Genomic DNA, 16,791 nt, shown 5'->3' on the forward strand with positions numbered 1-16,791 from the left:
TATCAGACAAGCCTAAAGTGGAACTGAAACGTTTGCTATTATTACTGAATCAGTAATTACATTATCAGAACAGGAGACATCTTTTTCTTTCTTATTTGTTCTCTGTACGCTGCAAGTGCAACGCCATTAATCAATCCCCCCGTTTGAGCTAGTAGCTCCATTCCTTTGGAAGAAATATCTCTGGCGAAGAGCTGCGAGACTGTGGGAAGACACAGCACTGATGAGGTGATACGCCATCAGTAACGTCGTTGCCATTTCTTTTACTGACTGAATACCGACTCTTTCCATTGTATAGATTATTGTTTACTTCTGCAAACAAACAATCCAGACTGTTAGTGAGCTAACTCATCTGAAGTGAGGAGAGAGATTAATTAATTGAAGGACTAACCTCGTTGAGGTGTTGTTTGGGAACAACCCAGTGCATGAACATTGAGGTTGAGAGATTGAACGACACGAGAAGGGAGAAGCACAGGGGAACAAGCTGCACGATGATCACAAGTTATCCCAACTTTTCTGACTTTCTTTGGTGGTTAGAAGTTCAGAAATCATAACCATAACTTTTAACCACCTCTTCGATGTTAATTGGAGAAATGGGTCCGTTTGGTTTGCAGGAATAGGGTTTGGAATTGGAATGAAATTTAATTATTTGGTCGGACAAATGAAAATCCCATTCTCATTTATGGTGGAATGAAAATCCCATTCTCTCCTCCCCTGAGAATGATAATTCATTCTAACCAATTCTGATTCCAATTCCGAATCCGAATCTGAATCCAATTCTGAATCTCCGATTCAGACTATAAACCAAACGGACCAGTATTGAACAACTTTTCTTTAACAAATATTTAGAGTAAGGAAAACAGATCTCTTTTCTCTTTACCTGGTTTCTTGCTTGGTTGGAAGTTGGTACCAGCCCGCCTAGGGAGGAAAACCCCTGTGCCGCATGATCTTTGGCTGGAGTCTAGAAATATGGCTTGCATTCCCGGTCCTCCAGATGCCCGGTTCAGTGGGTACTTTGGTGGTCTGTGATGCCATTTTGACAATTGGTGCTGATACCATTTCATCACATAAGAAAGTAAGAAAAACCTCCATCAGTGTCTCTTGAGGTTTGATGTAATCAATTTGGTAATACAAGGGAAAGAAGAATAGAAAAGAGAAAGCAAACAAGGGGTCCAAGGGGAGTTGTATTGTTCAAGAGGGGATGGAAATTTGGAGACCCTTTGAACACCTACTAGAATAAGCTCCTTTTTTATGTCTGGTTTTTCCATTTTGAGTAATATAACCCAAACCAGTGTAAGCCCAACAAAGATCCTTGTTAGGTTTTAGGTGTATGACTCATAACTTCAATTTACCTTTAGGCCCTTCCATTTTATGGTTCATTTGCAATTTACCAAATAATGTTTTCTTCTTCCCAATTCTCTCTCTCTCTCTCTATATATCTGGATAACTTATGTCACATAAGAACACTAAAACCAAACTTACCCGGGGCCTCAATTTCTAATTAGTAGAGAAGGGAGATGATATTTTCACTCAAGAAAGCAATCTGCTCAATTAGATACTGTGGTTCAAGGAAACTATCTACCTAATTGCTTCATTTGCATTCGATCAGGTAGAGACCATCGGGCCACCTACCTTTTAGAAATGGCCCACTTACCAATTAATGGATGGTGATGATGAGAAAATCCTTTCGGACTTAAGAAATTTCAGGAATAACAAAGTAGCCCCTGGAGCTTCACAACTAAACGGCCGTATTTCGAGAGAAAAAAGTTGCAGAAAAAACCTGGAGACGAATCTCTCTCTCTCTCTTGTTTAGTCGTTACATGTTTAGATTCTCTCTCTCTCTCTCTCTCAATTGAAACTGCGAAAGGAAACAGAAATACTACCCGAGTAACAGTGCCGGCGTAGGTGTTTAGATGATGTTGATGATTTTGATAGTGGTGGTGGTGGTGGCGCAAAGTTTCCTGCAATCATAGAAAATGGAAATCCCAAACAACACAACTTAGAATCTCAGATTCAATGAGATGAGATGACGCTACAGTAATTTACACAGAAGAGGAGTATCATTCAAGAGCAAACTTGTTTGTTTTCTGGTAGGAAGAAGGACCTTTGATTCGCAGGGCTCGTCAAGAACGTCAGCGGGAAGCCACAGCATCGCCTCCTCAATGTCCACATCGCCATCTTCGGCCATAGACGCCATCTGAGAGGTGAGAGCGAGAGAAGGTAAAGAGGATTTCTCTCTCTCTTTCTCTCTCTTCTCTTCTTCTTCTTCTTTTCCCTTTTTCTCTCGTTCTAAGATACGATGGAGTCTGTTCAGCTCCAACCTCTGACCTGCAACGTAACCAATTATAGTAACGTGGGGAAATTGAGAGACTGGAGAGTGTGTGTGTGTGTATTAGGAATGGGATTCTATCATGGGAGATTGACCCCGAGTCCGCACGGTATTTACGATCCAACACCCGTGGGCGTGGGGTATGGAGTGTAGATGAGGTCAGCAAACTGACCAAACTGCCCTTTCCTTCTATTTCATACTTCGGTTTCACAAATGGACCCCCCCTTCCCCCAAATAAGTCAGACACGGGGTTATATAGAGCCCCGCCCAAATGAACCGGGCGGTTGGACCAAGAAATAATATGAACCAAAGCGTATATGATCAATGATCATATATAGTTTCCGATGCATACAAGGCAGGGCAGCAGGACCCTTACACAGATTAGACCAAGTCTGTTAGATCTCATTCAAATGCTACATTTTAACATATATTATTGTCAAGGATCAAACTTTTCCAATGTATATGTATCTTATTAATGGGTCACTGATATTCTAAAAATAAATAAATGGCATGCTTAAGATTAATTTATCTGATTAATTTTTGAAAAAAAAAATTAAAAAATGAGTATGGTCAAAACACTTTATATGTTACATCCAATCTAAGGTTTAAAATATCGATACATCCGATATACATGAACAAGCATACAATATGATAAATACAATAAAATATTATTCTTTTTTTTATATTTTTCTTAAAATTGGTCAAAGAATTGGCCTTAGGCCTGCCTAAAAATGACCAAATTCCCAACCCCATTATTTCCTCTATTAAAACCCCATAGATATGATACAATATGATAAATTGATAATAGTATTTGGGATGGGATCCAATAGGCAAAACATAGAAAGTACATCCGGTGAGTACTTTATAAATATTCTAACAACTGTTAAAATTTATCTTTAATCATTTTCAAGTGTAAGTTGGGGGTATTTCAAGGGCCATCAAGTGTAAAATTTTTTAAAGTATTCATTTAACGTGCTTACAATGGCATGCCTACCTGATCCGATCCCGTATTGAAATGTTGGACCTTGTCCCACTATGTATCGATATTTTGACCATTGATCATTCTGAATCAATCACGTGCCCTTTTGTATATAAGGTACCTTTATTACAGAGTAAAATTAATCAAATAGATGGTTTGGGCTGAGACCCGGTTGATTTAACCAGTCGAACCACAAAACCATCGGAAAAGGGCAGATCTGTCATTTTATAATAACAAAAAGGGTATAAGCGACCTTGCAAAAGATGATGGCGTTAGGTTGAGGAGGCAGTATCGTAGTTTGCTTAATAGAGAAATCAAGGGACAATAATGTAATTTTGGATGCTCACGACGACGTGAGGAGTGGGATGAGGGACGTGGATTGGGTTGGAATTTTGGATTGGGTTCGGTAAGCCCCTCCTCCCCTGGTTGTTGCAGTTATTTATATATTTAAACAAAATATATGGTTTTGATTCTTTTGAACGACACATGGATTAGGGGGAAGAAAAAAAACTGAATGAGGGGGTGGCCCCACCTTTCTACTCACACCAGCCATTTGAGAGACCGGGGGGGGGGGGGGGGGGGCGTTGTTGGCTCACCGGACCACGGCTTTCCCTCCTACGCCATGCGCATCCATTGCTGCTGCTGCTGCTCTACAACCACCACACCAACCCGCCTGAACTATTCCCGATTTTCATGCCTCGTGGGCCCCACTGTTCTATCAGTTCCACCATGGTCATGGCAGCCACTTGCCACCACCACTTGTTAACCCAACCCCACCCAATTCCCATGGCATGTGCACCGGGTAGTGGGGTCAGGCTCCAACCGGATGGGTCGATGGTTGGACCGGGAATTGCACCCAAAATGGTTCTGATGTATTGTTCATAGCATGGTTTTCAAATCTTTGTTGACCCGGATGGTCAGGCCATTTGGCCTGGAAATCGGTTTCATTTTACCCCTAAACCATTTTTTTGCCAAAAAAAGCATTGATTTGGTCAGTACCCTACTGATTTGAGCAGTCAAACCATCAACTTGTTTCACTTGGACAACGGTTTTTGGCTGATTTTTTTGTTTTAATGTTTTTTTTTTAATTGTAATGGGCTGTCTATTCGGATTGGACAGTTGAACCACTGACCCAGAAGTCAATGGTCAAAGTGGTTCTGATTCCGAGATGGTTAGAAAACATTGGTTCATAGAAAGGTTGACCGGGCAAAGTTGTATGGGCCATGAATAAAAGCAGTCAGGGATGTCAACCAGTAGGGTTCAGTATGGGTTTGTCCCGAACCTAACCCAATCCTCGTTCCCACCCGGACCTGCATAGAATTCAACCCTATTCATGTAATTTTGGACCAGCCCCAACTCTATAGGATTCAACTCGATACCAACCCAACCTGACCTATAGCCTTTCATGGATAGATTTTGATTTGGTCAAAATTTGTTCCATATCATATCTTTTCTGTATCATAGATATTCCCTTTATAATATATTTTGAAAACTTAAAACCTATTAATTTAAATTAGAATTTAATTTACTCAGTCTGACATGCTACTTTCTTTTATTGAAAGATGAAAAACCAAAATAAACATAAAAATGATTTGAGACTATGGAGTTAGAAGTTGTCAAATTACAATAATATCCTATATATGAGGGGTATAATGACCCAAAGGGGTGAGTTATCCAAAATTTAGGTCATAACCCACCCCTACACCTGAATAGTCAAATTCCTAACCCGATTCAGGTTAAAATTAAAACCCAAACCCAACCCTACTCCCGAATAGCCAAAATCCTAACCTGAGTCGGGTTAAGGATTAAAAACCCTAACCCACCACTACACCCGAATAACCAAAATCATAACTTGACTCGGGTTAAGGATTAAAAACCCTAACCCAACCCTACACCCGAATAGAGCTGATCCTAGGCTGGATTTATCGTTTAGCCCAGATCCTGCTTACACCTATTTTATGGATACTGGAGAGTCACTTGAAGAACTAGTTTAACTAAACTGATTTCATTATTGTCTAACGACTATTGACTATTACAAGATTTAGTTGCAATTGTTGGTTACACCTATAACTCTTAACTTTTGGATTTTCTTTTTAAAATAATAAAAAAAGTGTTTTTTAACAGTCAAAAGTCAAAACTAATCCCTATCTCTAAAGCAGTGGATTTAGCATACACAATGCTATTCAAGAACCCACACACTTTTGTTTTTTATAGAATAATAGAAGTATAAGTAAGATTTACAAGTAAACATATTAGTAGTGTTGTAAACTTGTAGTAGTTCCATGTAGGATTAGAGGAAAATAGAGATATTTGAAGTTTTTGTAAGAAGTTTAAAATTTAAGCTGTATTTGTTTGTGGAACAAATCTGGACTGGATACAAAATTTGCATCTGGTTCAGTTTTGTATCTATTTGTTTGTAATTATGATTTGCACTCTCATCTGATATAAAATTTGTACATTTGTCCCATTATACTCATTGTCAGTACAAATTTTGCATCATCTCCCTCTTATATCAATTCGCTCTCATATAAAATGACGTGTACTAAGCTACTTTTGAAACATGACGTTAGAAGACAAATAAAATTAAGCTAGCCAACTTGGAGGGAAATCCCTCCACTCCATTAGACAACCGAAGCCTTAAACTTTTTGCATCACCCTGTGAGCCATACCGTAGCAAAACAAAGCTACCAACTCACAAGAAAAAATATTTCTGTACAGTACAAATACAAGGCACTTTACCCAGACTAAGCCTTAATATCATGCATAGAAGACCACGTGGCACAAACAATGTCTCCATCTACAGTTTTTACAGACATCAAGGGGTTTGATTGAACTACCACCTGCTTCAACTTCATTTCCACAGCAAATCAAATGGCATTCAGAATTGCAAAAAACTTTGCCTATAAACCCTTTGATCAATCCTAACTTGCTCTCCCACTGTTGCAATAAAATTGCTCCAATCAAATCGGATTCGGATCACCCCATCCAATCCGACAAGATTCGATCCGATGTATTATATATTTATAAATATAAATATATTATTTATATTGTATTTTTATAAATTTGTTATATTATTTATTTTTTTATAAAAAACGTGTATATATATGATGAAAAAATAAAAAATATATATTTGTTTGTTTTTCTTTATTTAAATTAGTATATTTTATTTTTTTTAATAGTTTATTAATTTTTAAAGAAAACAAGTTGGATAAAATCAGATCTGAAGATCTGATAGGATTCGAATTCATATTAAGTCCTTTCAGATCTGATCAGATTCAACATGAATAGTGTTGGATCGGATTCAAATATACCATTATACCTTGATTTGAATCCTATCCGATCCATCTGCATCCCTACTTTATATAAGTGGTAGAGGTATTTTTCTGTGTAATTAGGAAAACAAAGTTATCTCGGGTTGTGCAAATAGGAAATTTTTTAACGTATGTTCAGTTTTGTAGATAAAATAGACCAACTGAGGGTAAGACAGTCAAACAAAATATTTCCATTTTCCCTTTTGGAAAAAAAAAAAACAGAAGAAGAAGAAGAAGAAGAATATAAGATCAACAGTTATCTCTAATTTATTAGAGAGTTTCTCTCCTAAATTATCTCTAATTCCTATTTATCTCCCCCCCCCCCCCCCCCCCCCCCCCCTTTTATCTACATCTATCTAAAGAAAGTTTGAATTAAAAAATTTAAGAATTATTTAAATATTCTAATAAAATTATATAATAACTTTAAAATATTTATTAAAAAGACAAAAAATAATTATAATCTATTTAATAATATTCATATTATTAATAATTATATATTTTTACAAAACTCATCACGAAATTATGTACAAACAATATAAATTATGATTTTCTAGATTATAAGTTATCTCTAATTTAGTAGATAACTTCTCTCCTAAATTATCTCTAATTCTTATTTATCTACTACCCCACTTTTTATCTACATCTATCTAAAGAAAGTTTGGATTAAAAAATTTAAGAATGATGTAAATATTCTAACAAAATTATATAATCACTTTAAAATATTTATTAAAAAGACAAAAAACAATTATAATTGATTTAAAAATATTCATATTATTAATAATTATATATTTTTACAAAATTCATCACAAAATTATGTACAAACAATATAAATTATGATTGGTTAGATTATTCAATCTAAATGTTATTCAAATAATAAAAATCTAATATAAAAAAATAAAATATTATTAAATATTTCAATAACAAAATATTGAAATTAATATTTTAAATAAATTAATAATATATTTTAAATAGTTACTGAATAACTTTCAATTATAATAAATAGATTAAGATTTTAAAGATTTAGTTAAATAACTAAATATTTTGAATAACTAGATTTTAAATAGTTAAAATAACAAAATTATGTATTAATAGTACTATAATTTTATGAATTATTAAATTCAACAAGTAATTAATATTTTAAAATTTAAATAATGATATTAATTCAATAAATAAATAATATTGTAAATAACTTATTTCATTCATACCAATTAATAATTCTGGAAAATAGCTTTCAAAAAAATTATTGTTTATTAATAATAATTGTAAAAGCTTAATATTTATCTATACTAAAATTAATATTTATTGTATTTTAGTAATTATTTATTATTTTTTGTGATAAATATATTTTCAATAATTATATATAAATATATTTTTGTTTTGTTATTTAATAGAAAATTTTCAATAATTATTGAAGTTTAAACTACTGTTATTTGTCTTTTTAAATTTAATTTATTGCGTATTTTTACTATAAATTTTAATAATTACCAGCGATTAAACTATTATTCACGGGATTATTCGATTTAGTTGTAGGTTGATTAGCCAACCAAATCGACCTGGTTAGGTTGGGGGAGGTTATACCAGTTTGGGTCAATTTTTGGTTTGGTCGGTCGGTTCAAAAGATTTAAACTTAAAAAATTAAATTTAAATTTAAAAAATTACAATGGCATTATTATAAAATAAATTTTAAAATTAAATTTATGATATAAACTATTTTAGCCTAAGAAATATTGGAATTTTCCCACTTTCTCGTATTAAAAAATATATTTAGAATATAAAATACTAATATATATCTATAATCGGGTTGTTCAATTTTAGTCAATTTACAAATGGCCAAAGTGAAACTTATCCAACCTAGTCGGGTTGGTAAATTGTTGAACTAAAGCCGACTAGAAATACTAAAAATCGGGTCAGTCAGTTTCATTAGTTTGATTCAGAATGGCGATGGAGTGGGGGTGGGGACAAGGAGCCTCTCGCCATCCCCATCCTCATGAAAATCTCCAACCAGGTCCCTACTAACAAGGACAAAGTTATCCCCATACAAGGTTCCTCACTCCCCGTGATTCTTTATAATATCAACTATTACGTTTTTGTTTTTTATTTTATTTCAAAAATAAAAATAAAATAATTAAAATTTATAATATTATTAAAAAAATTCAAATATATTCAATCATATTTTTAAAAATATTAACATATAAATATATATATATATATATATATATATATATATATATATTAGCAGAAATATCATGAAAATGGGAGTCCACACGGGGCAGGAAGTGTCCATCCCTACCCCGAATCCCACTAATGAGAGAATAGGAAAAATTACGATCCTAAACAATCACATCGAAAATTTAATTATTATTATTTTTGTATTATAAATAAAATATTAATAAAACAGCATTAGCATTAATGGGTATCCCACCATCCCTTCCATTTATCAAGGTTCTGACTTCTGGAGTTTTAGGTTGACTTGCTATTCACTCTCTCTCTCGTCCCTTAGCAGGAAGAGAAATGCTGGACATCAATCTCTTTCGAGAAGACAAGGGCCACAATCCTGAACGGATCCGGGAATCTCAGCGTCGGAGATTCGCGAATCTCGAGATCGTCGATGAGATCATCCGCCTCGACAAGGAATGGCGACAGCGTGAGCTTCCAAAGTCTTCGATTATGGTCTTAATTCCTGTGCTTTGTGACTTCATGTTTTCGAACCAATAATTTAGGCAATGGCTTTCTGTTGGTTTTGGTTGTTCAGGTCAATTCGAGCTCGATAATCTGCGCAAGGACTTCAACAAGATCAACAAGGAAGTCGCACGCCTCAAAATTGTGAGTTGTGAGTTGCCCACTTTCCTTCGCTTATACTCATCTTATTTGAGATTAAATTGTGGCATGCTGGAATTTTAGAAGTGGGTTGCGGTTTTTGCTTTGCAAGGCGGGTGAAGATGCGACTGAGATGATAAAGAATACGGATGAGAATAAGCAGTTGACGGCAAAGAAAGAGATCGAAGTTCAGGAGGCGAGAGTGGCCTTGTATTCCAGATTGGAAATTGTTGGAAACCTTGTGCACGATTCGGTTCCCATCAGCGATGATGAGGTTTGTGGTTTTTATAATTTACTTTTCATTTTTTTATCAGCAATTTCCTTTTCAATTTTAGCCACAGATCAAGGTTATTGACTTGGTTTAACATTTTATTGTCGGCTTTCCTTCTTTTCCTTCCCTGTTAGGCAAATAATGCTGTTATTCGATCGTGGGGGGAGAAACGAGAGGAGCCAAAACTGAAAAATCATGTTGAATTAGTTGAACTTCTCGGAATTGCAGATATGAAGAAAGGTATATAAATAAAATCTTGAAGCACCTGTGGATAGATTCTTTTTTATTTCCTTATTCTCACATGACAAAGAAGTTCTGCTGTGAACAATCTATTAAAAAGTTTGGCGTCACTGTGGTTTACTTTTATATTGACTTACAGTACTACATTTGCTTTAGAGTTCGCAAATTTTATTGGCATCCAATTTTTTATATGGGTCAACTCTCAGATAAAAAGAGCATGAATATTGGCATCGGATTATTGCTAATATTGTTCATTTCGTTATTCCTAATACAAAACATTTTTTAAAAGACAAGGAACTAAAACGAAACCATAAAACCAACTTTTTAAGTAGGTATTAAGAGTTTTAAGATCATAGCATTGACATATTTGAGCTTGCTTCAAGGGGCTCAATAAAAAGGCAGCTCGTAGAACTAGAGTAATGCAATTGGGAAAGAAATAAAGAGCTTGAAAATTTCACATGCTTAAGTTGTTGAGTGCTTGAATATGTTTTATATGTTATGTTTGATTTTGTTTTTACATTATCACTTTGCATATGCTTTATGTTTTATGTTCATGCAGTTTAATTTGAGTTAATATGATTTTTAACACATTTAGTTTAAAATTTAAGTATGTATTTTAAATTAATATTATTTTCATTTTTATTTTTCGTTTTTTATGAATTTTTTATTTTTTTTTAAATTGTGCCTTGCACCATGGGCGCAAGATGCCCCTTCCACTTTTAAAACACTTACAAAGGAGAGAAAATGAAATCTGAAATATTTTCTCAATCTCTATCAAATTCTTGATTGATATGATATCAAAGAAAATCTTTGATTGAGAGAATCTCCATGGACAATTTGGGAAGAAAGAAACCTAAGAATCTTTGATGACAAGGAAAGAAGCAAGATCAAGGTTATAACCTTAAGGGTGGCGCATTGGGTGAAAACCTTAAAGTTGTTTGCTGACTTTAAGGTAGAAGATTTCTTCAGTTCGTGGGGAATAATTGCTGACTCTTCATCTAGAAGACAATTAGTATATGAGGTCTGGTCTTTTCCATGTTCTGGATGGAAGAAATTAAACTTTGATGGCAGCTGTATAGGCAATCCTGACCCATTGGGTATTGGTGGGGTCTAAGGAATGAACTAAGGTGCTTCAAGCAGATATCTAAAGACATGTTGATCCAAATAAAGTGGATTTGGAGATTTGCAAACAGTATGGCTGATGGTTTAGCTAAACAAGGAATTCAGAGACAATCCATGTTCTAGGCTGTTTTGTAAATAGTGGGATAGTTTTTTCTTGGGCTTCTTGTTGTATATGCTCTTTTTAATCTAATGAATCAATTTTTTTGTGTTGCTGATTGTTGGTGTGAAAAATTTTAATAAATTCTCATGCAACATAATTCACTCAATCATGTGATTGAGTTTTTTTTATTATTTTGGATAAGGCCTATTCAGGGAATAATACGGATTGTTCCCCTTAATTACATCTCCACAAGAAAGTAGAGAACACTTTTTTATTCTGACTTAGAGAAATGAATATATAGAACAAAAGAAAAGAACAATAGAGTACTTAAAAAGAACTTTTCATTTGCATTTCTTTTACATCAAGTGTACAAGAATGAGAAGAGAGAAAAAAAAGAAAAATACAACTGAGAAGCTCTACAACAATACATTTCTCTCATTCTTTTCTTTTTGATACAAAGAAGATTTCCTTCTCACTCCTCTTCACAATGAGATGTAGTCAATCAAATGAAATTCTGATTGTAGACAGCCTTAATCCTTTGGATTTTTGCATACAAGATGGGAATCGTAATTGATCAAACTGAATATTTGATTATAGACGATTTTTATCCCTCAGTTCTTCATTTTCATTTGAAGGGAACCATAATCAACCCTTGAGAATTAGACTTTAGATGGTTTAATCCCTAACTTGTCTTGGAAGAGGGACCATAATCAACCAAGTAGAAGCACTTGGTTGTAGATGGTTTATTTCTCTCTATTTCCTTTCTCAAAAATAAAAATAAAAGAGAGAGAAAGAAGGATACATAGTAGAAGACATATAGGGTGCAAATGGATCAAATTCTGATCCGATCCTATTTTGTCGTATTTGGATCCCCCCTATTCAGATCGGATCGGATCAGAAAATAGGATTCGATCAGAAATCGGATCATATTTGGATCACCCCTATTCGATCCGAATTTCCAATATATATATATATATGTTATTTCTTTATTTTTATAAATATATTATTTATTGCACTTTTGTAAATTTGTTATATTAATTATTTTTTTATAAAAACATGTATATATATATATGATGAAAATAGTTGAAAAGATACTTGTATTTTTTTGTTTTCTATTTTTAAATTATTATATTTTATTTTAATTTTAATAATTTATTAATTTTTTAAGAAATTTATATAGGATCTGATCTGATCCGAAAATTTGACTTCTTCATCGGATTCGAATTTGAACCCATACTTATGAGATCCGATTGGATATTCAGATCATATCGTCTCTTAACAGTGTCGAACCGGATTCGGATATACCCTAATTCCAGGACTTTTTCCTACCTGTATTAATGAGAGTTCTTTTCCTTCCCTGTCTTCCCTTGAGCACTTGTCTTTTCTTCTCTCTTTATCTTGGCTTTTCTTAAGAATCTCTTGAGACAATTTTCTCCAAAGGGGGGGATCTAGCTTCCCCTTAAGGAGCTTAAAGAGGGAGCGGGGTAGTTATGTAACTACCTCCTCCCCCTAGGTGAAGGACACCTGTCCCTCCCACTTAAAGAGAGGGAACTCCCATATGGAACACTTTTTTATAGTTTTGATGACTTGGCTAGCAGACTAACCAACCCACTTATTTGGGTTATAATTTATTTAAATATTATTTGGATTAAAAAAAAGCCTTCAACACTGATAAAAAAAATCTCCATGGGACCAACTTGAGCTGGCCAAAACTGATGAAATGGGTCTAGTGCATAGGCTATCTTGCATGTAGGCTGCAAGTATTGGCTGTGAAGTCATGGTCTTAGGACTGGACCCTTCTAGTCCATGTTTCAGTGCCTCCTTGGATTTTTGTCTTAGTTTTGAAGCAATTAGAAGTTGTTTTCAGTTAGTTTCCCAGTTGAGTTTGGAGTACAAAGGGAGACCCTAACCCTTGTATTTAGTCTATAAGTAGAGTCATTGAATTTTGAACTTAAATGAGAATTAATGGAATGAAAACTTTGTTTGAAGTTAATTCAAATCTTTAATTTCCCTTTTTCACCCACTTCATTCATCCTAGGACAGTTTTCTTCCCATCCTATATCAGTAGGCCAAAAACAGATAATTGAATTCTATTGTGAAACTCATCTCAACTAAGCCATGTCCCAACCATATGAGGTTGGCTACATGAATCTTGTTCCACCATTCCACTCTGTTCAATGCCATTGTGAAACTGGTACCATAAATAAGTTTAGTAAATATATGTATCGATACATTTTTTACTCATCTATGCTTGATTCCAATGTGTCTGCTTATGAAAATATTCGTGACACATATAGGTACTAATGTAGCGGGAGGAAGAGGTTACTATTTAAAAGGGGCTGGTCTACTCCTTAATCAGGCATTGCTAAACTTTGCCTTGACATTTTTGACAAGCCGGAAGTATACACCATTGCAGACTCCATTCTTCATGAAAAAGGATATTATGGCAAAATGTGCTCAACTAGCTCAATTTGATGAAGAACTTTACAAGGTATTTTTTCCTTGTTCTTTTATAAGACTTGTTAATATCTTGGATTAGGCTAGGATATTTTTTCCTTGTTCTTTTATTTTTGTTTATGAAGGCTAATAACTTGCATGAACCAACTATTTTCAAAACAAACACATTTGGTATATGGTTTGTAGGGATGCTATTCCAAGGCTTTTAGCCATGTTCAGCCTTTTATCAGTTCAATTAGAAATACTTGTTTCTAATAGAAAGAGGAGTGCTAGAGAGAATCATTAATTTTCACTTGGTAGAACTAACCATGTGCACAAACTATGTTTAACACTAACCAAATAGGCTATTGCCTAGAATCAGTTCAAGGGAAAAATAAATGATGAAAAAAAAACGAAGTTTGGAACAAGAAAAACATGTTTGTTAATGCTTGTTCTCTGTAATCTTCCTCTTCTCTTTTATTGATGGCTTTGTTTACCCATCTCCGTGTGTTGCCCCAAATTCTAACGAGTCCTTGCCAGAAATCACCCTTCATTCCATAATACTAATCGGAACCTGCCCCCAGTCCTTATTGAATAATGGTAGAATTTCATAATAATAGGAAAACATGCAATCATTAGGCCTTCCTAAATGAAGGTTTGTCCATCCTAAAGTGAGAATCATTTAAAACTCTTGATAATTTCTTCTTAAAAACTTGAAGCCAAGTGATGCTGTAGTAATGGCGATAATGATTGGTCTACAGAAACAATTTTATACTTAGTGAAGTAGGTGTCTTTTCTTGAGATTGTATTCAAGGATCACTTAGTTTGCAACCTTTGGGTAGCTTTGGAAAGGGATAAAGGGTGAGATTTTTTTTTTCATAGATAATAAAGGGTGGGAATCAATGATAAAGAGGGACCACAACTTACTGCTTCTCCAATACGAATACAAGATGTCATACACAAGTGAAGATGCACTATACATCTTTGGTGCTGTATACATGCTATGTTAAATCTATAAGACATGAAAACAGCAATCATAAAGCTTGTTTTTTATTGGTGCACCCTTTAAATTTTCTCAGTGTAAAATACAAATGTGAATAAAGATGTAAAATCGATACATTTTTTCAAAGTCTAATCAGATAATTTCTTCTAATCAATGTACTGATAAAAAAAAAAAGAATTCTTCAAAGCAATTTTCTACCAAATCATTTCATCAACCACATCCACCAGGATCCCCATTTCTTGCTCATCAAAAGCAAGGAAAAGGGACCCCATTTCTACATTCACTCCAGACTTGTTAGTATCAGGAGGTTTCTTATGTGCTTCTATGATCATTTACTCTTTAAAAAAACAAGCTTACTTCCCTTAGCTACCCCTGAACATATATGTACACAAACACCCACCCAAAAGAAGTATATTCCCCTCAGTTGATTTTGTTATTTGCAGGTAACTGGTGAGGGAGATGACAAGTATCTGATTGCTACATCTGAACAACCACTCTGTGCTTATCATCTTGATGATTGGATCCATCCTTCAGAACTACCCATAAGGTAGAAAATATTGCGATTGCTGTTTTATTGGAAACAGAGGGATTATAGTAACCAATAAGCTATACTATAAATTTCTTTTTTTTTTTCACTTAGATGATTGTCAATTGTTCATGACAACAATTGGATATTTTGCCAGATACGCAGGATATTCAACTTGTTTCCGTAAAGAAGCTGGTTCACATGGTCGAGATACTCTAGGTATTTTCCGAGTCCATCAATTTGAAAAAGTGGAGCAGTTCTGCATTACCAGCCCGAATGGCAATGATTCATGGGACATGCATGAGGAAATGATAAAAAATTCAGAAGACTTTTACAAGGAGGTATAGGGTATTCCTAGGAAAATTTCTGGGAGGGAGTTGCCATCTCTTTTGATCTTTTTACTCTTTTCTGTGTGAATAATGCAAAATGTAGAATCTGCCACATTTGTCTGATCTGTATTCTCTATTACAGTTGAATATCCCCTATCAGGTTGTGGCTATTGTTTCTGGTGCTTTAAATGATGCAGCTGCAAAGAAGTACGATTTGGAAGGATGGTTTCCTGCATCCAAGACATATAGAGAACTAGTCTCCTGCTCAAATTGTACAGATTACCAGTCCAGAAGATTAGAAATCAGATATGGGCAGAAAAAGGTAGGTTCCTAATTACAATTCATGCTTTTGCTCGTTTGACAGTAGACCCTAGAATATAAGCTGCAGGATGTAAGAAACTCAAACTTTAAGCACAGTTTTACTCTTCAACTCAATTGCTGGAGGACTCTTTTGCTGTTATCTGTATATTTACAACTTATCATTGGTTTGGGTTGCAGAGCAATGAACAAGTGAAACAGTATGTTCACCTGTTGAACTCTACCCTCACTGCAACAGAGAGAACCATCTGCTGTATTCTTGAGAACTATCAGAGGGAAGATGGCGTTGAGATTCCAAAAGCCTTGCAACCCTACATGGGTGGCACTATCTTCCTTCCTTTCCAAACAAGCCCACAGACAGAAGTGAAGGGGAAGAAGTCAAAAGCTTAAATGAAAAGCAATCAGGAAGAGACTCTCGTTTATGGTTGCTAGATTAATTTCTCCCCCCATTCTTGAAGGGGGTCTAGAATTGAAACAGATCAAATCAAATGGTAAAAGCTGTAAGTGCGCAACAACGTGCCAACACGAACTTTAGATGCTTCGTTATTAGGAAAATGGTGTCATTTTCTCTCTCTTTTTTGTTGTTGTAATAGTCAAATTAAGAATTGTTGATGTTTTAATATTATCCAGTTATTATTGGTAGAAACTAACATAAAAGAGTTGTGCAATTATTTTTCAAACAATCAAAGCGTTTAGCGCTCCAGTTTGGTGTTTGATAAGAAAACGTTTGTTGACCAAAATGAAAGTTACATTTCTAATGTTTTTTTTCCGTACGTGTGAGGATTTTTTTGGTACTTCGTAAAAGCCCTATTTTCTGATGATCCAATTGACGGAAAAGTACGGACAGGTCCAATGCAGATTTCTCATTTCCACTGCAGAGCTATAAACATTTAAAATGTCAAAAACCCATATTATATACATCAATGCCCGCGTGAATTGGCATCAATTCCAAGCTGGCACTAATCCCAACTATACTTTGGGCCTAAAAATTCTGACCCTGGGCTGAACCATCA

General features: G+C 34.6%; 2 protein-coding genes across 4 annotated transcripts; one reads left to right on the plus strand and one right to left on the minus strand.

Moving 5' to 3' along the window:
- Nucleotides 1-2,355, minus strand: LOC104612337 (uncharacterized). The gene is made up of 5 exons (XM_010279728.3): nucleotides 2,102-2,355; nucleotides 1,881-1,958; nucleotides 878-1,046; nucleotides 389-481; nucleotides 1-309 (listed from the first exon to the last, which is right to left on the minus strand). Exons 1-5 carry the CDS (start codon nucleotides 2,192-2,194, stop codon nucleotides 149-151), a joined length of 594 nt encoding a protein of 197 aa, XP_010278030.1. The 5' UTR covers nucleotides 2,195-2,355; the 3' UTR covers nucleotides 1-148.
- Nucleotides 2,356-9,041: 6,686 nt separating this feature from the next.
- On the plus strand, nucleotides 9,042-16,466 carry LOC104612328 (serine--tRNA ligase-like). Of its 3 annotated transcripts, none has more exons than XM_010279717.3 (9): nucleotides 9,042-9,260; nucleotides 9,369-9,439; nucleotides 9,546-9,707; nucleotides 9,839-9,944; nucleotides 13,464-13,657; nucleotides 15,049-15,152; nucleotides 15,289-15,472; nucleotides 15,603-15,782; nucleotides 15,959-16,466. In XM_010279717.3, the coding sequence occupies exons 1-9, from the start codon at nucleotides 9,128-9,130 to the stop codon at nucleotides 16,166-16,168; spliced, it is 1,344 nt and encodes a 447-aa protein (XP_010278019.1). In that variant the 5' UTR covers nucleotides 9,042-9,127; the 3' UTR covers nucleotides 16,169-16,466. The 3 variants fall into 3 exon arrangements, with proteins under 3 accessions (XP_010278019.1, XP_088760178.1, XP_088760177.1); XM_088904052.1 differs by having other exon boundaries at nucleotides 9,079-9,260; nucleotides 9,369-9,446; XM_088904051.1 differs by having other exon boundaries at nucleotides 9,079-9,260; nucleotides 9,518-9,707.
- Nucleotides 16,467-16,791: the final 325 nt, after the last annotated feature.

This window comes from Nelumbo nucifera, chromosome 4 (assembly GCF_055504915.1).
Source record: "Nelumbo nucifera cultivar China Antique chromosome 4, China Antique-T2T, whole genome shotgun sequence".
In the NCBI taxonomy this organism is placed as follows: domain Eukaryota; kingdom Viridiplantae; phylum Streptophyta; class Magnoliopsida; order Proteales; family Nelumbonaceae; genus Nelumbo; species Nelumbo nucifera.